At 43.2% G+C, this 25,691-nt stretch overlaps 1 protein-coding gene across 1 annotated transcript; it reads left to right on the top strand.

The window, feature by feature from the left end:
* Positions 1–509: 509 nt before the first annotated feature.
* EIF4EBP2 (eukaryotic translation initiation factor 4E binding protein 2) lies at positions 510–23,926 on the top strand. Its single transcript, XM_054435748.2, has 3 exons — positions 510–977; positions 15,228–15,413; positions 17,044–23,926. Exons 1-3 carry the CDS (start codon positions 833–835, stop codon positions 17,073–17,075), a joined length of 363 nt encoding a protein of 120 aa, XP_054291723.1. The 5' UTR covers positions 510–832; the 3' UTR covers positions 17,076–23,926.
* The last annotated feature ends 1,765 nt before the right edge of the window (positions 23,927–25,691 follow it).

The following is a 25,691-nucleotide window of genomic DNA, read 5'->3' as shown; positions in this document are numbered from 1 at the left end:
ATACAATAATACTCATTCTTGTGGCCATGGGTGGCTCTTGGTTTCTTCCTTTTCCTAATGTTTAGATCTTGCTTTATGTATGTATATAGGGATGGTCTTTGGAAGGACACACAATTAACTGGTACAGCGGTTGAGGGGAGTTCGGAAACTGGGAGAAAGTGGCACCATAAACCTTTCTGCTCTGTTTGATTTTTAAAACACAGTACATCGTGCATGTAGTGCCTGAATTAATAATGAACAATTAAAAGTAAAATTACATTTTTAATGCATAGGAATGCATGAGAAACTCAAGTCTGCTCAAGTAAAGTGGTGTTAACCGACAATGACAAACAATAAGAAGAAGAAAGTTTTCCTTGTCCGCCTTCACCGGGCTCACAAACACTCAGCTCAGATTCCCTCTGGCTCCTCTCCCGCTCGCTGGGGTTAAGTAAGCCACTCTCATCCTCACCCCTGCCCCTCGTCCCCGCCCCCTTCAACAACTGCAGCCACGCCCCTCACTGCCTCGCCCCGCCCCGCGGCGACGTCACCTCCGGCCGACCAGCTTCCCCAACTCCCTCTGGCTCCCGCCTTCGCCCGCTTCCGGTCGTCGTCGTCGCCGCTGCTGCCGCTGCTATTGCTGCTGAGGCTGCTGGCTGAGGCCGGAGGATCGGGCGGCGGCGGCGGCGGCGGCTGAGAGGGCGGCGGCGGGAGCGGAGCGGGACGAGGGAACGAGAGGAAGCGAGCGAGGAGCGCGCAGAGCGCGCTTTTCCGTCCGCGTGAGGAGCCGAAGCAGCCCCGGCCCCGCCGCCGCCGCCTGCCCGCCGGACAAAGCCGAGAGCCCGCGCCCACAGCCATGTCCTCGTCAGCCGGCAGCGGCCACCAGCTCAGCCAGAGCCGCGCCATCCCCACCCGCACCGTGGCCATCAGCGACGCCGCGCAGCTACCTCATGACTATTGCACCACGCCCGGGGGGACGCTCTTCTCCACCACACCGGGAGGTGAGCGCCGGCCAGCCGTCCGCCGCGCCCGGTGTCCCGCCGCGGTCCTCTAACTCCTCGGCGCCTGGGTGCCCGGCCGCTTCGCCCCCGCCCCCAGCTCCACCGAAGCCCCGGGGACGCTGCCCTTGGGCCCGCCCGAGCGTTCGGGACCCTTTACTTCGTGTTCGCTCTTGCCCGCAGCTCGAGTCGGCGCGCGCCCCACTCGGGAATGTGGCTGTCCTGTCGCGAAAAAGAGCTCTTGTTTCCGCTTCGTGGCAGGCTTACGCGTTCGACCCAGTTTTCTCTCTCCTCTCTGCCTCCTTCCCGGGCGGATTTGGCCCCACTTGGCCTTGCATTACACTCTGCATTGCCTGTCTCTTGCAGATTGTGCAAATTAATGCTTGATTTTGGAGCTGGCTCCGGGCCGTTTTAAAAAAGAACTTTGGGAGAGGAATTCGGCCCTGGGATCCTGCGATGGCTTGTTTTTGCTGCTTTTAGAACACCGGGAGGAGGCTGGAATGCGGAGTCTGGAAGCCTTGCCCAGCGTTATCCCGCTTTGACAGCATTGTTTACTTTGCTGGACGAGGCCCCACGGGTGAGGGTAGTCCCCAGGCCGGGAGGAGAGAGTGATAAAATAAAGCTCAAGTAATAGCCAAGGGAAAGTAGGTGGGGGTGGTAGGGCACTGACAGCCTTAAGGTAGGGTGTCTTTCGGCAGCGACGCCTTTGGAAATGGATTGAAGGACCTTTGTCAAGGACACCCCAGTTGGGTGGGGTGGTTGCTTGATCCTGTGGAAGGGGCTAGAGAGAGGCAATCCAGAGAGAGGATGCTGGCATTGCTTTTCAAAGCATGACCAGGAACTGTTTACAAATAAGTAATACTGGGGTAGAGGTGAAGCTTGGTCACGGGAAGAGAGCTCAAAGGTTGTCTGTGCCCTAACTGGGCTGTCCTCCGGAGGGAGGAGCCTGGAAAGCGATTTTGAGGAGCCTTATTGAAGGGAACGGGGCCTCCTTTTTAACTTCAGAACTTTGTCTTATTTTGGTGCTGGGGTGGCCTCTTGCTAGAGGGTGGGGACTTCGCAGCTCCTGCGGTCTAGAGGATTGCTAGCCTTGTTCCTGTGGGCAGGGCTCAGGAGCTGTACTACAACCAATCCGGTGCAGTTAGGCCTGGACCATCCTTAAATCAGTTGCACAATAGCAAGGCCTGTACAGTAAGGAGACCTTCTTGCCAACACCAAGGGATAAAATCTAGTGGGGAGCTTTACAGAGAAATTCAGCCAGGCCGCTCTGGGGGCGGGGCGGGCTGCCTTGGAAGGCTTTTTAAATGACCCAGGCAGAAGTTCATTTATATATATGGAGAGCTGGGTTTAAGGAAATGTTAACTTTGCAGAATAGTGGAGTTCTTAGGTGGCTTAACTCATGGAAGAAATCTCCCCGCTGATATGATCAGTTCAAGACCAACCCGTGTTGAGCATGGTACAGGGTCTCACTCTGTCGCCCAGGCTGGAGTACAGTGGCACGACCTCGGCTCACTGCCACCACGCCTGGCTAATTTTTTTGTATTTTTGGTAGAGTCTGGGTTTCTCCATGTTGCCCAGGCTGGTCCTGGGCTCAAGTTACTCGCCCCGTCAGCCTCCCAAAGTGCTGGGATTACAGGCGTGAGCCACTGCACCCGGCCAAGATCTTGCTTTTTAATCCTGAAAAATTTTGGCAGACCAGAATCTGCTCCATATAAGAGTTGTCTTGAACTTGAACTGATAGCTTTTAAGAAATAGATGCTGTTTTCCGAGGTGATGGAAGGGGATTTATAACTTCTTCCAGAATTCTTTGTGGTATTGCTCAGTAAATGCCTGTGCTTCCAGCAGTTCAGAACACGTCATAGTAACAACTGCACTCAGCTATAGTTTATTTGGGAAGGGAACTAAACTTTCAGCTATATATTAATCCCCTGAGGGAAGAGCCACCTAGACACGCTTTTGGCTTATGTCAAATAGTCAAGCTACCATACTTTTAAAAATAAGGGCATAGTCTTTAAGCGTTGCTTCAAAGATAGAAGCCTGTCTCATAGCCTGGATTAGTTCTTAAAGTGCTTGCAAAGATTCTGCCAGAAATACTGATTCATTACCCCTCCTCCTAACACACTTAATCACTGTTTTCTCAAATATCACTTAACTTCCGCCCAAATTGTTTCTACAGAATTTCTTGTTTTGGATTTAAATACTTGTCATCTTGGCTCTTCTTTAATGTTGAGCCTGTATTTATTGGGAGAGCCCATCATAACCTTTGGATTTATTTGTTTATTTGTTTATTTATTTATTTTTGGAGACAGTTTCGCTCTGTAGCCCAGGCTGGAGTGCAGTGGCGCGATCTCGGCTCACTGCAAGCTCCGCCTCCCGGATTCACGCCATTCACCTGCCTCAGCCTCCCGAGTAGCTGGGACTACAGGCGCCCACCGCCACGCCCAGCTAATTTTTTGTATTTTTGGTAGAGGTGGGGTTTCACCATGTTAGCCAGGATGGTCTTGATCTTCTGACCTCGTGATCTGCCCGCCTTGGCCTCCCAAAGTGCTGGGAGTACAGGCGTGAGCCACTGCGCCTGGCCGTAATCTTTGGATTTTTAACATGAGGGCTTATTTAATGTCTTTATAAGGACATGGTACCGTTGCAGTTGGATTTAATCACTATTACAGCAATGAATACTGTTTAGGTGTTCTTTACTTACTGATTTAACTTCCCCCTCTGATGGTTTGTGTATCTCTAATGCTACATTCATCTTCCTCTCATCATGTAATTTTATTTCCCTCAACCAGAGTGCAATAGTTTGTTATCTGGCCACCTCCAGACGCCTGGATTAATATGCTTAGGTATCGTTAGTAAATTTTGTGTGCCCAGGGGAGTGGTTCGCACAAAAGGGGACAACAGACAAAAGTAGGAAATACAGTCCTTGGTCTGAACAGGTTTAAATTCTTGATTCGGGGGTAGGGGCAGACAGATAAGATTTTTAGTTCTGGAAGAGTAGAGTCAAGTGCTAACATATATTTCAGACTTGAAAACATTTAGAAAAATGAGTGGTAGGCTTCTATTGGAAATCTCTATTTAGTGGTAAGGGAGGGGATTAACATTTCCTGCCTCAAACTTCTAGAAACCTTCTGGAGGGTCACATACATGTCAGAGCATTCCAGCATAACAACAGTTGATGGACTGAATGCCCTAAATGATCAGACTGAGCAGGGACATTCACAGCATAGCAAACTTAGAGTTTCTCCCCCTTAAAGAGTCCTTTATTCATTGGGGATCAGAGGAAATACAGCTTACCCTTGAGGTTTCTCAAAATTGCCTTCCTGTGGTTTGGGAAGTGAGAAGTGGGTGAAAACACACTTGCTGTAACCTCTTGGATTTCTCATATTGCTGGAAGACTACCCTTTCTCATTACGAAGGAAGAGGAAACTTTTTGTTGGGCAAATTCCAGGCCAAAAAAAAAAGCTCTTGGATTTTATTTTTTTTTCTATCTGCCTGTGGAGGAGTGGGGATGATATTTGGTTCTTCCATTGAGAAGCTACCTCTGCCCTCAAAAGAAGGTAAAGTTACTATAGTTGGCTCCACTTTTAATAACACTAGTGACCTGGAAGAAACCTAATGCTTTCATTTTATTATTGAGAGAAATTGGGACCCAGAGAAGTTAAGTAACTTGTTAGCATTAAACAGCTAATTATTGTCCATGGGTCCCTCAAACTTAGTATCCTCATCACTATTCCAGTTTTTTCCTCCACTGTTTTGAGATGCTATCTTACTAGGAAAGGAAGTTTGCAAACATTTAAAGAGACTTTTCTACCTCTGGAATGCTAGCTAATATGATTCTTTGCGCTACCTTATTTCCTTTCTAGGTGCTGAACTGCCCCCTTTTAGAAGAGTTGTTTTGCTCTGGGAAATGAGCAGAAACATAGACACCTCTTTTATCCTTTCTCTTTGCCTTTCTTTTCCTCCACAGAGTTCTCATCAGCCATGGAAAAGTATGCTGTTACCATAACAAGGGCAACAGAGGGGAACTAACTGTGATGGTCTGAAATTTTGTCTGGGTTGTAGCTCTTCCTTTCTGCCTCTTGGGTAGTTGATATGATTGGTTCATTGGGACAGAATTTCATAAAGGTCATTGGGTGGGTTTGGAAAAAAGGAGAAAGCAGGAAGAAGGGAAAATAATCCACTTGGAGTGAACTATACCAAAATAAAGAGTATTGGGGGTGAAGGGAGCTGCCTTTTTTTTTTCTTTCTTTCTTTGATACAGAGTTTCACTCTTGTTGCCCAGGCTGGAGTGCAATGGCGCCATCTCGGCTCACCGCAACCTCCGCCTCCTGGGTTCAAGTGATTCTCCTGCCTCAGCCTCCTGAGTAGCTGGGATTACAGGTGCCCACCACCACGCCTGGCTGATTTTTGTATTTTTAGTAGAGATAGGGTTTTACCATGTTGGCCAGGCTGGTCTCGAACTCCTGACCTCAAGTGATCCGCCCTACCTCGGCCTCCCAAAGTGCTGGAATTGAACCACCATGCCCAGCCCTGTTTCTTTTGTTAAGATAAAAATTGTCCCTGTTGGTTTATTAGCACTTCAGGGATTTGATGGTTGTGCACACTGAATGTGGTTTGGCCACCACCCGGCTTCCTGAAGAATACAGAGTTAGGCAGCTTTTAGTTTCCTCTGGGTTATTTGCCATAGAGCTTTTCAGGAGTCTGTCTCTTCATCCAGAGTCTCCATGAAGAACAGATGTTTAAAACTGAAGTTCATTCATGAATGTTCTATAACTCAGTCAATAAAACATAGACCTTGTTCTACCTTCCTAAGTTGAAAGAATAAAAAGCAGAGAAAATGCTTTCTTTGTTAAGTCCTTTCTGTTTTTTCCTTTCTTATTTTCCCTTATGGGGGTGGGAGAGAGAAAGACAGGCGTAGACTTCTTTTCTGAGTGCATTAGAAGCACTTGCTGCTTGTTCATCTTGTATCTGTTTCTCATCTTTTGGTGGGCCCTTACATGAGACATAGCTGGAGAATTGTCAAGAATTCCTAGTAGAAAATTGAAGTTACATGCCAAATGCTTTGTTTCTTTTTTTAATTCAATGTCTAGGCTTGAAGGATACCTTCCTCCTCATGGTCCCTGCTGCCCTAGCAGTGTTGGTTTGTATGTATGTATTTATAAGATATTTTGTAAGCATCTTTTTTCTTAGTTCCTTATAATGGTTTTTTAATACACTATCTCTTGATGTTTTAAACATACATAACAAAAATTTCCATTTTAGTCATTTTTAATTGTACAGCTCAGTGGGATTAAATGTATTCACCTTGTTTTGCAACCATCACCACCATCCATCTTCAGAACTTTTTTCATCTTCCTAAACTGAAACCTCATACCAATTAAACAATAACTTCCCATTAAGCACTACCACCGCAGCCCCTGGCAACTAATCATCCTACTTTGTGTCTTCATGAATTTGACTACTCTAGGAATCTCAGTTAAGTGGAACCACATAGTAATTGTCCTTTTGTAAATGAACATTCATCAGTGTTCATGCTTTTTTCTTGACATTTTGCTTTTTTTTTTTTTTTTTTTTAACTTTTTTTAATACCTATGAAAGCAACAAAGTTTTAAAAGTCATATAGTCTTACTGGCCACACAACAAAAAGCAACATTCCGATGCCCCCTTCCTTCATCTCCATTTCCACTCTCAGAGAAACCATTTTAAACTCATTTAGCTAATGTGCACTGCAGCTTTGACCTCCTGGTCTCAGCCTCCTGGGATCATAGGAGTGCCACCAAGCACGGCTAATTTTTAAAATTTTTGTAGAGATGATTTCTCACCATGTTTCCCAAGCTGGTCTTAAACTCCTGGGCTCAGATTATGCTCTCGCCTCAGCCTCCCAAAGTGCTGTGATTATAGGTGTGAGCCCCTATGCCCAGCCTATTTCTTAGTTTGGGATATTAACAATTCATTTTCTGCTATGGAAGATGAGGATTTAGTTGCTATATACACCCTTCTCCCAATGTATATACTTCTGTCTCCTATCCTCTTAACTTTTTTTTACCCTTTTTGGTTAAACTAATATGTATGTAATCTTTACTAAATTTTGGTAAATATTGAATGTAGATGTGGCTGACATTGTTGGTTTCCTGCTCGATAGCCATTCCCTCTTCTTGCTTGCTGCCAGATTCCCTCATTTTTTAAATGGCAAGGTGCTAAACCCCAGGATATAGACCGTGACAGCTCTAAGTCAGTCATAGTTTCCCCAGTGTTTGGTCTGTTGGGCATCTGAACCAGTTCTGGCCAAATGAGATATAAAGGAAGTCTGCTGATGGCTTCTGAGATTTTCCCCTCTAACGGAGAAAGTCCCAGGAGGAAAGCCCTGTTTGACTTCATGTTCTCCTTTCCTGCTTGGAACTGTATTTTATGAGGATGTGGGTCCATCTCAGCCTTTTTGGAGGGTTTATGGGCAAGTTACTTAATGTTTCGTTCTCCAGGCTGTCTGTTTGCGGGAGTAAATCCCAGGAGGCATGTTCTCCTTTCCTGCTTGGAACTCTATTTTATGAGGATGTAGGTCCATCTCAGCCTTTTTGGAGGGCTTGTGGTCAAGTTACTTAATGTTTTGTTCTCCAGGCTATTTGCATGAGTAAATGCTTAATTCTAATTCTGGAAGCAGACTTAGTTAAACAGAATTTTATGATGGCGGCGGGGGGTGGCGGGGGTGGGGTGGGGGTGGGGCGTGAGGGGGGATGGCCCCCTGTAAAAATAAAGTTAACAACTACCCTGTAAGTTAACCATGTTATAGTGGACTTCCTCTGTGTGGTTTTATTTCAGCTTACATAATTTCTTAAGTATATAGCTTAATGCATGGATTATTTATCATTTAAACTAAGGTACTTGGTATTGAAAGAGGCCCTTACACTTGAATGACCTTGTTTCTATACTAGCCATCTTGGCAAGCGTAACTTGGGGCTTTATTCATTGACCTTCTTGTTGTTTTCTGCAGTTTGAGAACACTGGTTTTTAGATTCAAAGGTAGATAGGGTTTTTTCCCCCCTCTCTGTCAAAGGGACTCAGTTTTACTCTCATATTTCCCTAGTAATGTTAAATCTAGAAAGTCCTGGATGAAAGTATTAGATTTATCCTAATATCTGGTCACTAAGGGATGAAAAATTTATAAATAGCTAAAGTTAACCTAGATCTAAAGCTTCCTATTCTGAAATCCAAACATGAAGACTAAGAAAAATATGTACATTTTTGAAACAAAACAGAAAAATGAAACTTCAACAATGTAAAAGAGCGTAAAATGCCAATAGACAGCCACTTTCAACAGTTTCTGTTTACAGTGCTTTTGTTGGCTACCATTGTTGCTGTAAATAATATATGTATACTGTGATTTCTTTAATGTTAGACAATACTGTTAACTCCCCATTATGAAAGATGAGGAATCTAAGATACTTTTATTACTTTCTGTCTCTTGTTTCTCATCCTCTCTCCATTTACTAATTTCTGTAAATTGTATTATCATTTTTGGCTCCTCTAGTAGTTATCTTTAAAGCTCTAAATAATATGTATCTCAACCTGTCAACTTTAGCTCTCCACTGTATAAAAGTACACCATTCACCCGTCCTCCTGCCTTTACTTTGCTGGTATGTAACCTCATTATTTTTATAATATCAGGGTTTGTGGGCAGGCTTGGTGGCGTACACCTATAATCCCAACACTTTGTGAGGCCAAGGCAGGAGAATCGCTTGAGCCCAGGAGTTTGAGACCAGTCAGGGCAACATAATGAGACCCCATCTCTACAAAATATAAAATTAGTTGGACTGTAGTCCCAGCTACTTGGGAGGCTAAGGTGGGAGGATCGCCTGAACCCAGGAGGTCAAGGTTGCAGTAAGCTGTGATCGTGCCACTGCACTCAAGCCTGGGTGATAGAGCAAGACCCTGACTCTCAAAAAAAAAAAAAAAGAAAAAAAGAAATCAGAGTTTGTAACATTTACATACTCTTCCTTAACTGTTAATTCTTCTATGCTTTTACTATAGTTTGATTATAAACATTGAAAATCAAACAGCATATACAATATTGTGATTTTTTTTTCATAACTTTCCAATATAAGACTAAGGAGCATGATTATTTTCATAGAGAAGGAATGGAAAATTGTTTTTTATTTTTTGTAACACTCCATCAATTGATCACAATCATGCCCCATTTTAATATTGTGTTATATGAGCTATGGATTTCTTGTGTAGTCTGTTTTCCTTCTTCAGTAGCTTAAGGTTAACTTGTTTCTAGTTACTTATGGCTGCATTGGTTGACATTAAATTGAGCTGACATAGCGTTGGAGGGAGTCTGGGTGAAATGTGAATTGCTAGGAAGTCCTTGCTTCAGAAAATGTACATCTGTGCATGCATATGTATAAGAAACCTTAAATATTTTAGATTTTTAAATAGATTGTCTTGGAATTGATGTAAGTTTATAGTAAACATAATATTCAATAAAGGAAATAAAGGGTTTTTTTCCTGCCATTTTATCCATGGTTGAATCTTAATTTTTTTTTCTTTGAATAATTTTGGTTTTTTAAAAGATCAGTTTCTTTTGAATTACACCCTAAAATCATTAGTGATTAACAAGCTGATTCCGTATTTTTGCTTTATACCCACTACAATTAAATTTTTTTTAGCTTGCAGAGATTACTAAAATTCAAAAACTTATAAATACTATACTTTCAGAGTCATATTTTCCCTGGCTATACTTGAGAACATTTACAGCATTAAGACGCTAGTTCTTCAGTGTGTCTTGTTGTCTGAATTATTTACTGTGTTGGCATTCAAAATCAAACATATCTTAGGAATGCATTAAAAAACTATTAGAAATAATAGGTGAGTTTGCCAAGGTTGCAAGATAAAAGAGCCATATAGAAAAACCTGTTCTTGGCCCAGCACAGTGGCTCACGCCTGTAATCCTAGCACTTTGGGAGGCCAAGGCTTGCAGATCACTTGAGGTCAGGAGTTCGAGACCAGCCTGGCCAACATGGTGAAACCCCATCTCTACTAAAAATACAAAAATTAGCTGGGTGTGGTAGCGCATGCCTGTAATCCCAGCTACTTGGGAGGCTGAGGCAGAAGAATTACTTGAACCCAGAGGGTGGAGGTTGCAGTGAGCTGAGATCATGCCCTGCACTCCAGCCTGGGCAAACAGAGGGAAACTCCATCTCAAAAACAGAGAAAACTGGTCACGCTTGTTATCCCATCATTTTGGAAGGCTGAGGTGGGCAGATGGCTTGAGCCCAGGAGTTCAAGACCAGCCTGGGCAACATGGTGAAACCCCATCTCTACAAAAAATACAAAAATTATTTTTTTCTGGGTGACGTGTGCCTGTAGTCCCAACTGCTAGGGAGGCTGAGGCAGGAGGACCGCTTGAGCCCAGGAGGTGTAGGTTGCAGTGAGCCAAGATTGCACTTCTGCCCTCTAGCTTGGACGACAGAGCAAGACCCTCTCTCAAAAAAAAAAAAAAGAAAAGAAAAAGGAATCCCATTTACAATAGCATGAAAACAATTTGATAGATAGGAATAAATTTAGTCACAAAGCGTAAAACTTTTACTCTGGAAACTACAAAACATTGTTGAAAGAAATTAAAGAAGACCCAAATAAGTGGAAAGACATTTGGTGGTCATGGATCAGAAGACTTAATATTGTTAAGATGGTAGTACTCCACAAATTGACCTTCACATTCAGCACAGTCCCTATCATAATCTCAACTGGCTTCTTTGACAAGCTGACAAAATTCATATGGAACTTTAAGGGACCTAAAATATCCAGAACAATCTTGAAAAAGAAAAACTAAGTTGGAGGACTTATACTTCGTGGTTTCAAAACTTATTACAAGTCAAGACAGTGGGGTACTAGCATATGGATAGACATATAGATCAATGGAATAAAATTTGAGAGTCCAGAAATAAACCCTCACAATAATGGCCCATTGATCTTCAACAAGGGTGCCAAGACAATTCTGTGGAAAAAGAACAGTTTTCAACAGATAGTGCTGATACAACTGGATATGCACACAGAAAAACTGAAGGTGGACCAGATGGCTCAAAGACCTCAATGTCAGAGCAAAAGCTATTAATGTACAACCTTTAGAAGAAGACAGAGACAAATCTTTATGACCTTGGATTAGGCAGTGGCCTAAGATATGACTCCAAAAGCACAAACAAAAGAAAAAAAAAACCAGATACATTGGACATCATAAAAATTAAGAACTTTTGTGCTTCAAAGATCATTAAGAAAATGAAAAGATAACCCACAGAATAGGAGACAATATTTGCAATCAAGAGATTTATATCCAGAATAAATAGCTATCATAATTTAGTAATAAAGACAAATCACTGAAAAATGGGTAAAGGTTCTGAATAGACAGTTTCTTCAAAAGAAGATATGTGGTGGAATGGCCTGTTAAGTACATGAAAACAGCATGTTCAACATAATTAGCCATCAGGGAAATGCAAATTAAGATCAAACCACAGTGAGAAACCACTTCATATCTGCTAATGTTGGCTACAATATATAAAAATTAGAACTCTTACACACTGCTGATGGGAATGTAAAATGGTACAACCACTTTGAAAAATAGGCAGTTCTGGCCGGGCGCGGTGGCTCACGCCTGTAATCCCAACACTTTGGGAGGCCAAGCTGGGCAGATCACGAGGTCAAGAGATCGAGACCATCCTAGCCGACGTGGTGAAACCCTGTCTCTACTAGAAATACAAAAATTAGTCGTGGTAGCATGCGCCTGTAGTCCCAGGTACTTGGGAGGCTGAGGCAGGAGAATTGCTTGAACCCAGGAGGTGGAGGTTGCAGTGAGCCAAGATCACGTGGCTGTACTCCAGCCTGGTGACAGAGCAAGACTCTGTCTCAAAAAAAAAAAAAAAAAAAAAAGGCTAGGCAATTTTTCAAAGGGTTAAAGGTAGAGTTACCATATGACCCAGTAGTTCTACCTTTTTTTATTTTTTATTTTTTTTTGAGACAGGGTCTCACTCTGTCATCTAAGCTGAGTGCAGTGGTGCAATCATGGCTCACTGTAACCTCCATCTCCTGGGCTTAAGTGATCCTCCCACCTCAGCCTCCCCAGCAGCTGGGACTACAGGCATGCAACACCATGCCTGGCTAATTTTTGTATTTTTTTTTTAAGAGACGGGATTTTGCCATGTTGCCCAGGCTGGTCTTGAACTTGTGAGCTCAAGTAATCCACACACGTTGGCCTCCCAAAGTGCTGGGATTACAGGTGTGAGCCATCATGCCTGGCTAATTCCACTTTTTTAGTTTAGTATATACCCAAGAGAATGGAAATGTGTTCACATGAAAACTTGTACGTGAATATTACTCATAATAGACAAAAAGTGGAAACAACCCATTTATCAGTTGGACTGTTGTTTTTATCGACTTACCAGTCCATCAACTGATAAATTGATAAAGTGCGATATATACATACAATGAAATATTTGGTAATGAAAAAGAAATGAAGTACTGATAAATGCTACAACGTAAACGAACTTGAAGACATTATGAAAGTGAAAGAAGCAGTCACAAAAGACCATATATTGTATGATTCCATTTATGGCATCATAAATGGAATGGCCAGAATAGGTACAACCATATAGAGACAGAAAGTAGATTAGTGGTTGCCTAGGGTCAGAGGGTGTGGGGAGATCAGGTGGCATCTAAGGGGTTGGGGGAGGTTATGGGGGTAATGAAAGGGTTCTAAAATTGATTATGGTGATGATTGTACAGTCCTGCGAATCAACTAAAACTATTGAATTATACACTGTAAGTGGATGAATTGTAAATGAATGCTATTTCAATAAACTTGTAAAGTACCGTATCTTATCGGCTCTTTAAGGTCATAGAGTTTCTTCAGTTTCTCTTATACCTCACGCATTTAGGCAGAATCTTTACTACCTATATTGTAGTAGGTTTAATTGCAATTCTTTAATGTGTGTGTTGTTGCTGATACATAATTTAGAAAGCTTGCTTCTGTGCTGTGCTTTTTTCACCACCTCATCTCCACAATTTCCAAGCTTGATGTACTACAGAAGTAAGAATAATCTTGTTCCAGTTTGCAAGTTGACTCATCTGACAGTGAAACCTCACCCTTCTGAAATCTAATCATGAACAAAAGTGGGGTAACTCAAACAGGCAAGGTCCATCGATAAAGCTCCTTCCCTTTGTTCATTGGAAGGCCATCAGACCCCCTTTCAGCGTATTTGCCCTTATTTTACATAGCATGCTAATAAGCAAGTTGCTGATTTCCAAACCCACCAGACTAGAAACACCAAGTTAGAAAGGGTGTTAAGGGTGTGCTATACAGATTGAATTGTGTCTCCCCAAAATTCTTATGTTGGAACCTTAATTCCCAATATGATGGTATTAGGAGGTGGCGCCTTTGGGAGTTAATTAGGTTGAGTTGAGGTCATAAAGGTGGGACCCTCATGATGGGATTTGTGCCCTTATAAGATGGAACACCACAGAGTTGAGGCCTCCTTACCCCCATGTAAGGGACACAAAGAGAAGGCAGCTACCTACAAGCCAGGAAGAGAGCCCTCACCAGAAACCATCCATGCTGGCATCTTAGTGTTGGACTTCTGGCCTCCAGAACTATGAGACAATTTCTGTTGTTTAAGTTGTGCAGTCTGTGGTATTTTGTTATGGCAGCCTAAGCTGACTGAGTCATAGTAGTAGCCTTGAAAAAAGGTAGCTCTTAGTCTAAGGAGACAAGGGCACTGAGGGGGAAGGGTGCACCAGCACAACCTTGACCATCTGAACTCTGTATAGTGATGTTCAGCTGTACAGAGCACCAACTCGATAGGGCTTGAGACTTCTTAAGTCACAACATAGTATAATAAACAATTTTCATAATAATGACTGTGATTCATCAAGAGGGTTGAATCGTTTTCTGTTGAAGGCCATAAAGGGATTTAAATCTGTATTAGAAGTATTTCCATTCAAGATAATTGAAATTGTTTACCCTTTGAAAGTTGAACTAAGTTTTGTGCTACCCAGAATACCTCGTTCCTCATAATTTCTAGATGCCTTTTTGAGTGCTACTCTAGTTTTTGTTTTTCAAAAGCAAAGAGGTTGAAGGTAAGTTTCTACTTTCCTTGTCCTAAAATTATATTTGATTTACATTTTGAGGCAGGATCTTGTTGCCCAGGCTGGAGTGCAGTGGTGCAATCATAGCTCACTGTAGTCTCGAACTCCTGGACGCAAGCTATTCTCCTGGCTCAACCTTCTAGTAGTAGGGACTTCAGACCAACAGCACCTCACTTGGCTCTTTTTTAAATAATTTTTTTAGAGACAGGGTCTCACTATGTGGCCCAGACTGGACTCAGACTCCTGGGCTCAAGCAGTCCTCCTGCCTTGGACTCCCAAAGTGTTGGAATTACAGGCATGAGCCACCATGCCCAGGCTCTCTTGTCTTTTTGATAATAGCCATCCTAAGAGATGTGAAGTGATATTGCATCGTGGTTTTGATTTGCATTTCGTTGATGATTAGTGATGTCGAGCACCTTTTAATGTACCTGTTGACCGTTTGTAAGCAGCACGTTTCCATAACTTTATCAGTTAAAGTGTACTCTTCAGAACTATTGTTCTTAAAACATTCAGGTAGCACTTAACTGGTAAGCAGATTGTTTTGTAGACTGATTGTAGCAGATTGTTTTGAAACTGGCAGTTTCAGCTTTGACTATAGCTGTGAGAAGAATGTCAGTCTCAGTCCTTCTTTGGAAAGCCTTTAAAAGGGGCTGTTTATTTTTTCTCATACTTGTTTATTCTTTCATTTAAAACTTTTTTTTCTTAAAGATGTTAATGTTAGGGCCTAGGTCACATATAAATAAGACATAGCCCTAACATAAGAAACTCTTAAGTCTATAAAGAGATACAGATGGATAAACAGGAGTCCTGTAATACATGATGTGTGTAAGATGGAGAAGAAGAACCTTTTTAAAAAGTGAGGGGTGGGGGTGGCTTCATAAAGGAAGTGATGGTTGGAGCTGAGTCTTGAAGGATCAACAGGAGTGTCCTGGCAGAAGAGAAAGGGCATTCCAGATGGCAGAAGAGCCTGTTCACAGGCAGGGAGGTTAGAGATTATGCTTTCGACTTGAATTGTAAAATCCTTAAAAGTTAGGATTACATGGGATTTAAATTAAATTCCTGGGTAGTATTATATGTTGATAACCCCTTAAATTGTTTCAAACTCTTTTTAACCCTGTTTTCCAGGAACTCGAATCATTTATGACAGAAAATTTCTGTTGGATCGTCGCAATTCTCCCATGGCTCAGACCCCACCCTGCCATCTGCCCAATATCCCAGGAGTCACTAGCCCTGGCACCTTAATTGAAGACTCCAAAGTAGAAGTAAACAATTTGAACAACTTGAACAATCATGACAGGAAACATGCAGTTGGTAAGAGAATGGCGGTGTTGGAGACCTAGAGCGTGGCTCTTGGAATTTGAATGTCTGTTTGCTGTAGGTTGAGAAGCTATTGATTCTTCAGTTTTGTTTTGTTTTTTCTTTTTGTTGTTTTTTTTGTTTTGTTTTGAGACAGTCTCATTCTGTCACTGAGGCTGGAGTGCAGTGGCACAATCTCAGCACACTGCAACCTCTGCCTCCTGGGTTCAAGTGATTCTCCTGCCTCAGCCTCCCGAGTAGCGGGGATTACAGGCACCTGCCACCACGCCTGGCAAGTTTTTGTATTTTTTAGTAGAGACGGGGTTTCGCCATGTTGCTCAGACGGTTCTTGAACTCCTGACCTCAGGTGATCCGCCTGCCTCAGCCTCCCAAAGTGCTAGGATTACAGGTGTGAGCCACTGTGCCTGGCCAATTCTTCAGTTAATAACTAATGTTCAGTTACATGTCTCTAAGGTTTCCCTCCTCCCCCAAAGGTTTCTTGAAATACTCTGAAAACCCTGAGTTCTAAATCATAAATCTGATATAGTTGGTGGGAGAAAAGAATCCAGAATCAGGATGATAAACCCCAAAAATGACTCCTTGAACCATGCCTTAAGGACTTCCTGGCCTAGGCTTCACTGGACTAAGGATAACACACACAGAAAACAAAACAATTTCATAGTCCCCATTTCCATCACCCTCAGGTAAATAGACCTTGTTTCTTTTTTTTTCTTTTTTTTTTGAGACGGAGTCTTGCTCTGTTGCCCATTCTGGAGTGCAGTGGCACGATCTCGGCTCACTGCGAGCTCTGGTTCCCGGGTTCATGCCATTCTCCTACCTCAGCCTCCCAAGTAGCTGGGGCTACAGGCGCCTGCCACCACGCCCGGCTAATTTTTTGTATTTTTTAGTAGAGACGGGGTTTCACCATGTTAGCCAGGATGGTCTCGATCTCCTGACCTCGTGATCCGCCCGCCTCAGCCTCCCAAAGTGCTGGGATTACAGGCGTGAGCCACTGCGCCTGGCCGACCTTGTTTCTTATATGAATTTCTTTTATATGGTGTGAGGAAAAGCAGTATGGTTTATTTCCTCTATTTTCCAGAACTGCCTTTAAGGTTTACCTAAATTACCCCTCCTCCAACACATTCTTTTATTCTTTATCACTGTAGAAGCAGAATGGTGCGATAGGAGTGGCCAGCTCCTGAAATACTCTTCAGGGACTGCACTTGGTGATCCCTAGATGTGGGCCAGCATTCCGCTTTGTCATATTTCAGATGAGATTTTTAATGGACAAAGTGTTAGTTTGGAGCAGGGCGAAAGTCCAAAGCCTCCAGAAGAATGTGCTCCCCTGAGAGATGGCAAAGAGCTCCCCAAGAGCTGCTGTTTAGTCATCTTGAAGACAAAGGGACAATGGGGATGTTTTCACTTGTGTCCTTTTCCCCAAAACTTCTCCCCATGGGTGATGGGACTGCCATTCTTATTTTTCAGATTAAGACCAGCCAAAGCAAAGCAGAGTAATTGTTTTAAGGCAGCAGAGAGTGGGACAGTTTGAATTACTTTTTGTCTCTTATATAGAGGGAATGACAGTTAAAACTGTTGTGCTTGTTTGTGTGTGTGCTAAACTCTTCATTTTATTTGTCCTAACTAGGGGATGATGCTCAGTTTGAAATGGACATCTGACTCTCCTGCAAGGATTAGAAGAAAAGCAGCAACACTGATACTTGTGTGCACCTGATTTGGCCAATAGGTTCAACAGTGAAAAGACAGAAGAGGCAATACCAGCAGTCCCCATTACAGTTTCCACCTCCCCGTCTTCCTGTGGGTGCCAAATGATGGGAAGATGAGCTTCATCCGACCATTTCTTCTCCCTGTCTCCTGTTCCCCTTCCCAGTTAAACAGGTTAGATTGAAGGCCCTTGCTGTATTTCTGTAGAGCTAAGCAGCCCTTAGAGGAAAACAGTTCAACTGTGACTTTCCTAGTTGTTTTTTTATTGAGAGCCACCCTCATACCCTGTAATTTTGTCCCAAATCAAATATCAACCTACCAACAACTGCCTGGCTGGGAAGTCTGGGGAAGGGATACAGAGCTTGGTGGGCCTAACACCATTCATATTCCTTACTCTCTGTCTCTCCTCCCTGTATCCCACCTATGGTTCAGTGTTGCAAGAGTCTGGGCTTGGGGGAAATGATAAAAAGATAACTGCTTTCCCTTTTACCTTGAGGTATTCGTCCCTCGGGACAGAGCACAGCTTGTTCAACTCTGGTAGCATTACCCTGTGACACTGTTTTGAGGTCCACTTCCTTTCTTTCCTCTGGGAGGAATGTCTTCTGTCTTTGGTATTATAGTTCATCTTCCCATTCTTTTACTTAGCGCATTTGTGCAGGTATTTTTAACTCTGTACGTCAGAAGAGAGCCCTTGGTAACCAGTTTTGCTCTTCTTCTGCCACTCCTCCCTGCTTGCATCTTGTTGCTGGCAGAGTCCTCTTGTACTTCAAGAAAGCGAAGTGATTTTGTCTGCTCCTAGAGCAGGTCCATACCAAGTAATAGAGGCACTTTAGCCTCCACTTGGTGGGTAAGGCCTGATCATAGTATTCTGTCAGATAATGCCTAAGAATGACCTCTGAAGAACGTTGACCCATTTGAGTACCCGGTCTCAGTCGTCATTTTTAAGTCCAGTGAGCATTGTGGTAGTTGTTCTTAGTTTGCAGTTTCTTATGTTTTGAGTTTGAAGTTGACTTTCAGAATGTTCTTAGAAAAGAACTGCATTTTTTTCCTTTGTGGATCTGCTTTGTTTGGCTGCTGGGATAGATAAGCATGGGCTTAAAAAATGTGTTCCTCCCAGTTTTCTTGCCTTTCCTGTTGTACTCTGAATTGCTCTCCCTACCTCCCTCACTTTCTTCCTCTCTCCTTCCTTTCCTTCCTTTTTCTCTACCAGGCCATTTTTCAAATTTACATCAAAGATACCTCAAGTGTTGGTATCTGAGAATATCTATCACTCCTCTTATCTGAGAAGTGACCTTTTATTTTTAAGATGACTACAGACCTATTTTTAGATATGTTTTCAGTACAATTTTGAACAGCAACTTTTTAATTAAACATCTTACAGTGTTAGGAAGTTGAGAAATGTTCATAGGCGAGTCTGCTGTTCTATGTCACCATCTTTTGTCTCCCCTAGTCCCCCAGGAGCTCTTTCCTTTCCCCTCTAGTTTTGGGTGTGCATGTTTGGAGTTTGTAGTGGGTGGTTTGTAAAACTGGACCATTCTGCCTTGCTATGGGTTGTTCAAGAAAGCCTCATTCTTTTCTGTGACCCTTTCGCTTTTGCATTCACCCTCCTTCCCACCTACCCGTCCTGGGACTGTTGAGCAGCATCATAACCCCGGGAGAATGATTCCCCTCATAGAAAGACAAAAGCATCCATCCCCTCATAGTTAAGTAGCCACTGGTGTCCTGGGAATTTCTGGTTGGATTTGGTGCCCTGAACTTTTTTATGAAGAAATCAGATCCCAGGGTGAGAGTAACAGGCCATTTGGCCAAGAAAGAAACCTGTTTGTTTTTCTTTTGAACTATGAAAAGACCCTGCTTGTGAATATATTTTAGAAAGAGAGAAAGGATGTCTGCAGAACTTTGTTCTGTTTTCTGCTACAAAAATGTGAATAGTTCAGAGTGAAAACCTTTTGTGATGGTTGATGTCTCAGGAATAAGCTGGATCTCCAATGTTTTGGGGATGCTTTGAGTCTCAAAAAAAATTGATAATCAGAAAAGTAATTTTTGTTTGTTTGTTTAATGTATCCCTGTTCTGTTTTTAATTAAACTCCAAGTCTCATTTTACATATTCTTGGAAAAACCTAAGTTGTGCTGTAATTTACATAAGAAGCATGCTCAGGACCTCTTTGTACCCTGGGGAGCCTGATTCTTTGGGAATGAAGCTTTTCATTCTTCATACACTGGCCTTGGCATCCTGTGGAATTTGACCCAACTAGCAGCTAGTCAATCTGTCAGTGAGCAGAAGAGTGAACTCTTCTTGATCTTTATTGCTATGTGTGAAAACTTGGCTTCCTCACTGAATGGTGAGGAATGGATTTAAAGCATGAGCTTTAGTAGTATCAAGATGCCATTTTCCTTTTTCTTGCCGTCTGGGGAGCTTCTGCATGTGACCCCCTAATCAGAAGGCATGTTTTTAGTATTTCTTGGGAGTGTCAGCTGTATAATGCAGCAGCTGTTCAATCCCTTACCCTTCTCTGCAAGGACTTCCTTACGGCTTGGTGCAGTTCTTTCCCCGAGGCCACCACTACTAGACAGTCTTTCTTTGATCTTATGGAGATAAGTTGGCATTTAAAAAATAATTTCACAAGGCATGAGATAAACTTCCAATGGATGATACCTTTGTGTCATGCCTCATGGAATTATTTTTAGAACAAGCCAGAGTCCATTGGGTGGTTTACCTCTGCATGTTTGGAGGGAATCTCACAGATGAAACCCTTAATGAATAATGTGTCCTGGGTTTTTTAGAGAGAAGGAGCACTCTTAAGTTACCACTTTGAGACAGCTCTTAACATCTTAGTGACCATTTGTAGTTTTCTTTTTATGAGGAACCCATGCTTCTATACTTGTGGGGACAATCGATCTTAATGAGAAGTGACTTCCCTTCAAATTCCAACAGCAGACATGCATTGTCATGATTCTGTCTTCTTTATAGTGTGGTTTATTGAGTTCAGCAGTTCTCATATTCTGTTTAAATAGGTACAGCATTTTCAAGGGCACAGATACAGAGAAGCTGGTTTTCTAGGCATTGGGCTTCCAAGCCAAGAGTTTTGTCCTTCCACCTGTATTAGTTATCTATTGCTGTGTAAAAAATTACCCTAAATTTAGTATGTTAAAATAGTAAACATTATCTGTCAGTTTCTGTGGGTTACGAATTTGGGAGTAGTTTAACATGATGGTTCTGGCCCATGGTATCATGAAGTTACAGTCAAGATGTGAACAGGGGCTGCAGTCAGCTGGAGCTGGAGAAACCACTTCCAAGTTCTCTCTTTGTGGCCGTTGGCAGGATGCCTCAGTTTCTTCCCATGTGAGTCTCTGCATAGGGCAGCATGAGTGTCCTCACACCATGACACCTGGCTTCTCCCTGAGCAGCTGATTCCAGAGATCTTGGGGCAGGGCCAGGAGAAAGCTGCAGTGCCTTTTAAGACACAGTCTTGGAAAGGACACACCGTCACTTCTTATCCTAGTTGTTAGAAGCAAGCCACTAAGTTCAGCCTGCACTCAAGGAGAGAGGAATTACACATACCTCTACCCCATTGGAGCAGTAGCAAAGAATTTATGGACATATCTTAAAAGCACCACACCCCAGCTGAGGATGAAAGTAGGTCAACAGGGAGGTAGGTTTAATCTAGATAAGCTGAAAGATAGATTGCTATCAAAAACAATTCTCCAAGATGTGCATAGCCAAACTGGGATAGAAGGCAAACTCCCCAAAGCTACCTCCTGGTTTTGAGAGGGGTGGTAAGACATGGCAATTCCCAGGAGTAGTAGAAAATAATATGCCTAACTACCAACAGCTCAAGTATGCTTATTTGCACATCCTAGACTTGATGTCTGTAAGACTCATTTACCACTTTTATTTTCCTGTAGCTAGGAATTAACAAAAGGAACTGGGACCTTCCAGCTGAGCCACTAAACCTGTCTTATTTAGAATGGGGATTGTCCAGCAAAGGGAGCAAACATGAATTAGATGTTAAGCTATTGAGCTGAAGAAAAGAAAGCAGTTCACATTTAGGTGAAATAGATGATGTTATCAGGAAGCCAGTTCCCACCAGAGTCGGTGCTTGGTACCTGGTGTCTCCAGTCTCAACAGACTCAGGTCAGGTCTCTTACCCAGGAAGCAACCACTCAATAAAATAGGGAACATCTGAGAATTACAAATGTCTATGCTTGATTGCTCCTCTAAATCCAGTGCACAGGTTAAACCTGCATGCCCATTTCTTCCTGGGCTTCTTGATGGCAATGTGTTCTTAAATAACTGGTCTTGTGTTCACCCTGAAGACAAACTTACATGAAGTTTTTCACTTTAACACATTCTGGTGAATGGCTGCTATGTGTTTCTGGCACTCATTCCTAACCAAGTCTTTAGAGATTTCAGATGACCTTAAAGATGCAATATCTTTTTCTTTCTTTCTTTTTTTTTCTGAGACAAGAGTTGCGCCCTGTCACCCAGGCTGGGGTGCTGGAGTGCAGTGGTGCGATCTCAGCTCACTGCAGCCTCTGCTTCCCAGGTTCAAGTGTTTCTCCTGCCTCAGCCTTCCGAGTAGCTGGGATTACAGGTGTGCACCACCACGCCTGGCTAATTTTTACTTTTATATTTTTAGTAGAGATGGGGTTTCATCATGTTTGCCAGGCTGGTCTTAAACTCCTGGCCTCAAGTGACCGCCCACCTCAGCCTCCCAAAGTGCTAGGATTACAGGCGTGAGCCACTGCACCTGGCCAAAGATGCAAATTCTTTTTTGGATTTATGTTCTGCCTCTTCCCAGCATTTTCTTATCTGTAGCCCTGCTTGCTTGAGAGTATACTTGGATAAGAAGTATTGCTGTTGAGGGAGCTATAAGAAAAGGATACTTCTTCCAGAAGTAAAGAACTCATCTTTAGAGTACCTTTAAATGAATTTTGTTTTTCTTTCTTATTTTGAGGTGAATTGGTCTTCTCTTTTTTTGGGTTTCCAGCTCTTTGGGACTCTCAGACCTTACCTTTCCAGCTCAAACACCATTAGTTAAATTCCTTCATTCTCATTAGAATGCAGCCTGCTGAGTATGTGGGTTTCACTGCCGGAGTCCATCGTTTAGCCAGTATACGTAGAGGAACTGCTTCGAATCAAGGCAACTGGTGAAGGGCTCAGCATGTTGGCAGCAATATCCCAGAGATTGAATCTATTTGCATTTTCCTTATCTAGGATAACAGCTGCTTGAAGCCAGGGCTCTTAGCCCTTTGCTTTCCCCTTTAGAGAGGAAGCCACACTGCCTTTTTGTGTCTGGTTCAGAGCTATTCCTTCCTGGCATGTTTTCTGGACTACATGCACATGGGCAGCTATAGATTAATCTGCAAAACCTAGTCACTTACCTACCCGTAATATCTGGGAAGGTGTGGTATTTGTTTTAAAGAAACATTGTTTCTTTGGGAGGGCAGTTTTTGTCTGGACTTTGAGGTGGACTTAGTTATCCCTACAGTTCTTTAACTCTCAGCTTTTAATAAAAGATGAAATCAGATATTGATGCAGTTGGGTCACAATTCTTTAGAATGCTTCTACCCCAGGGCCGCTTCCTGTTCCTAGTCATGGTTTTCCAGTTTAGTAGTGGAGTTTCTTGAGGCTACCTTACAGAAATTTCTAACTGAAAACTTTAAGAGTTATTGATACTTGTTTTTTCAGTCAATCATTTACATCACCTATCCTACTCTCTGGAATTTAAATTTATTTCTCTAGGCTGGTCCTGGAAGTTGATAACCTTTTGGCAAAGCTTAGAGTTAGGAGAAGGCTTATGAGTCCCTGTTCAGAGGGTCTGTGGATTCTCTTTGCTTATGGCTGTCTGCCTGCAGCCCTGGCAGACCATACTGTGTGTCATGGATACCCAGTGGAAATATTACTGAGATGAAACACATTTCCAAGGGTATTAAAACTCTCACTCTGCCACCTTTCTAAGCGGGGGAGGCTGGCAGAGAGATGCTGCAATGCTTGATAATCATTTGGCCACATTGAAATTTCCAAAGGGAGCTCTTGCCGGTGCTTAAAACCAAAACTCCTGGACACTTAGAAAATTCCATGAATCTAGCACAAAATATCCATTCTTGCCCAAGTGTATCTCCTTTCTCTCCAGCTTAATCTTTTTTTTTTTTTTTTTTTTTCTTTTTAAAGCCCAGGCCAAGGGTACTTTTAACTGGAAACCGGGGAGGAGGGAAGAACACTAGCAGGGAGCTAAGAGGCGGGTTGCTGGGTGAGCCATCCTGCTTCTACCTGGTGCCTGTATCTACATTGCTGAGTGCCGTGCGCCAGTGCCTTTCCTTCACCTGCAGATGGAGCCCATCTCTTTCCACCTGGGTGAGGAGACCCTTTGCTACTCCAGGGGTAAACCTTAAAGAAGGTGTCTTGAAGAGCCCAAAGGACACTCACATGCTAAGGTGTCCATTTTATGCATCTTTAAAATATTTTATTTAAAAAAAAATAGCCCTGCCCTGTCTTAGTGCCACTAATGGCCCAGTTCCATCCATTCTGAATGGAAAAGCGGAGACTGCCAGCACTTTCCTTGGTCTTCCCTTTGTCTCCCATGATGTATTGTTCCCTCATCCCTCCCATCCATTTCACTGTGTGTGGATGGATAGCAGAGGGCACCACGCAGTCCTTGAGGCAGTCCTGTGTGATTCCATGATCAGTTGTTTTGTATTTTAACTATTCTTCCAAACCAGCAGATGTTTGGAAATTAAGGAAAAAATTAATTCTCATCAATGGTTGCTGTTATAGTTAAATCAATAAAGATCTTGAGTATCAACTTGGTGTTTTAATTTTTTAAAAATTTCTGGTGAAATCCTGCTAAGGTTATTTCACATTTCAGGAGTTTCAGCTGGTGGGGGAGATGGGCAGAGGTAAGAGGTAGTTGGCTCTTTATCTGTCAGTTCTCCACACTTGGGGAGCACGCACTTTGTCAGTGTGGACCTGTGTATGCAAAGGAGATGGTGGGACTCTCAGGGAGTCCCTGAGCATGACCGTGGTCCTGTGCTCAGGAGCTTGGAGGTGAACATGTATATGCTGGGCTGACGGCACCCAAGCATGTCCTTCTCTTAAGTGCCAGCCCTGAGGAAGCCCAAACAACTTTTCCTTTCTCAGAAGAGGGGCTGCCTGTGCCCCTGGGAGCACTGGTTAGACGTCCATCGTGCCTGTTACCTCAAACTGAGCTGTGCTGCATGAGCGTCATTCCCTGCTGTTAACTAATCCAGCAGGTCTCATGTATTAGTCCTGAGAATGAGAATTCTTTCACGTGAACAGAGGTCCACAGAATAAAACTGGACTGGAGGAAGCTTTCCCATCGGAACTGTGTAGAGGTTTAGGGCACAGGCTTTGGAGTCAGGCAGCTTCAATTCCAGCTGTGCTGCTTAGTAGCCGAATTACCCAGCAGAATTCTTATTCTACAAGCCTCAGTTTTCTCTAAAATAAGGTTAAGCAACAACTTTTCTAGGTGGTTGTGAGGCCCAGTTGATGTCATGAAGAGCCCAGTGCCTAGTATACTTAGCTCAGTAAACAGTATTTAAGGGACTCAAGCACAGCCCGGTTGACATGGATATCCAGAGATTATTCAGCCCCCTCTCCTCTTCCCTCCAAGTGTGTAAGTTTAGGAATGGAACAGGTTTGAGCACTGCAACTACCACCTACTCGTGGAACCTATAGAAGGACTAAAGGATCTCTTTAAGGGAAGATGGGACCAAAACCTTAAAAGCCCTTTCCTACATCCTTTACTCTGCCCTAAAGGCAATTAGAGTAGGTAAGGATCTTACTGCTAATGAAAAGGAAGACTTTTTTTTTTTGAGACTGAATATCGCTCTGTCGCCCAGGCTGGAGTGCAGTGGTGCGACCTCGGCTCACTGTAACCCCTGCTTCCTGGGTTCAAGTGATTCTCCTGCCTCAGCCTCCTGAGTAGCTGGGATTACAGGTGCGTGCTACCATGCCTGGCTAATTTTTGTATTTTTAGAGACGGGGTTTCACCATGTTGGTCAGGCTGGTCTCAAACTCCACACCTCGTGATCCGCCCGCCTCAGCCCCCTAAAGTGCTGGGATTACAGGCATGAGCCACTGCGCCGGCCCGAAAAGGAAGACTTTTGAAGATGGAGACAAACCCCGGGTTAGGGGTGCTATCCCAGGGTCACAGCCACTCCCCACATCTCTGGATCCTGTGTTTCTGTTTCTTAAAATGTTTTTAATTTCTCCAGGCTTACCTACTGCCGGGCCCATCCACTTCCTCAGCCAAGGAGTGTAATGTGTCCAATTTTTCCCACTCACAACTGACTTGGCACTTCTTGAGAGCAAGTTAAAATAACTCTTGAGTGCTCTTAAAGCCCTAGGTTCAGGCCAGGTGCAGTGGCTCACACCTGTAATCTCAACACGTTGGGAGGCCAACACAGGACAAGAGCTTGAGCCCAGAAGTTGGAGACCAGCCTTGGCAACATGGCAAGACCCTGTCTTGACAAAAAACAATCTAAAAAATTGGTTGGGTATGATGGTACATGCTTGCAGTCCCAGCTACTTGGGAGGCTGAAGTAGGA

The sequence above is a fragment of the Pongo pygmaeus genome, chromosome 8, assembly GCF_028885625.2.
Source record: "Pongo pygmaeus isolate AG05252 chromosome 8, NHGRI_mPonPyg2-v2.0_pri, whole genome shotgun sequence".
NCBI classification, from domain to species: domain Eukaryota; kingdom Metazoa; phylum Chordata; class Mammalia; order Primates; family Hominidae; genus Pongo; species Pongo pygmaeus.
Note: the sequence above shows the minus strand (reverse complement) of the source record. Positions and strands in the feature narration are given on the sequence as shown.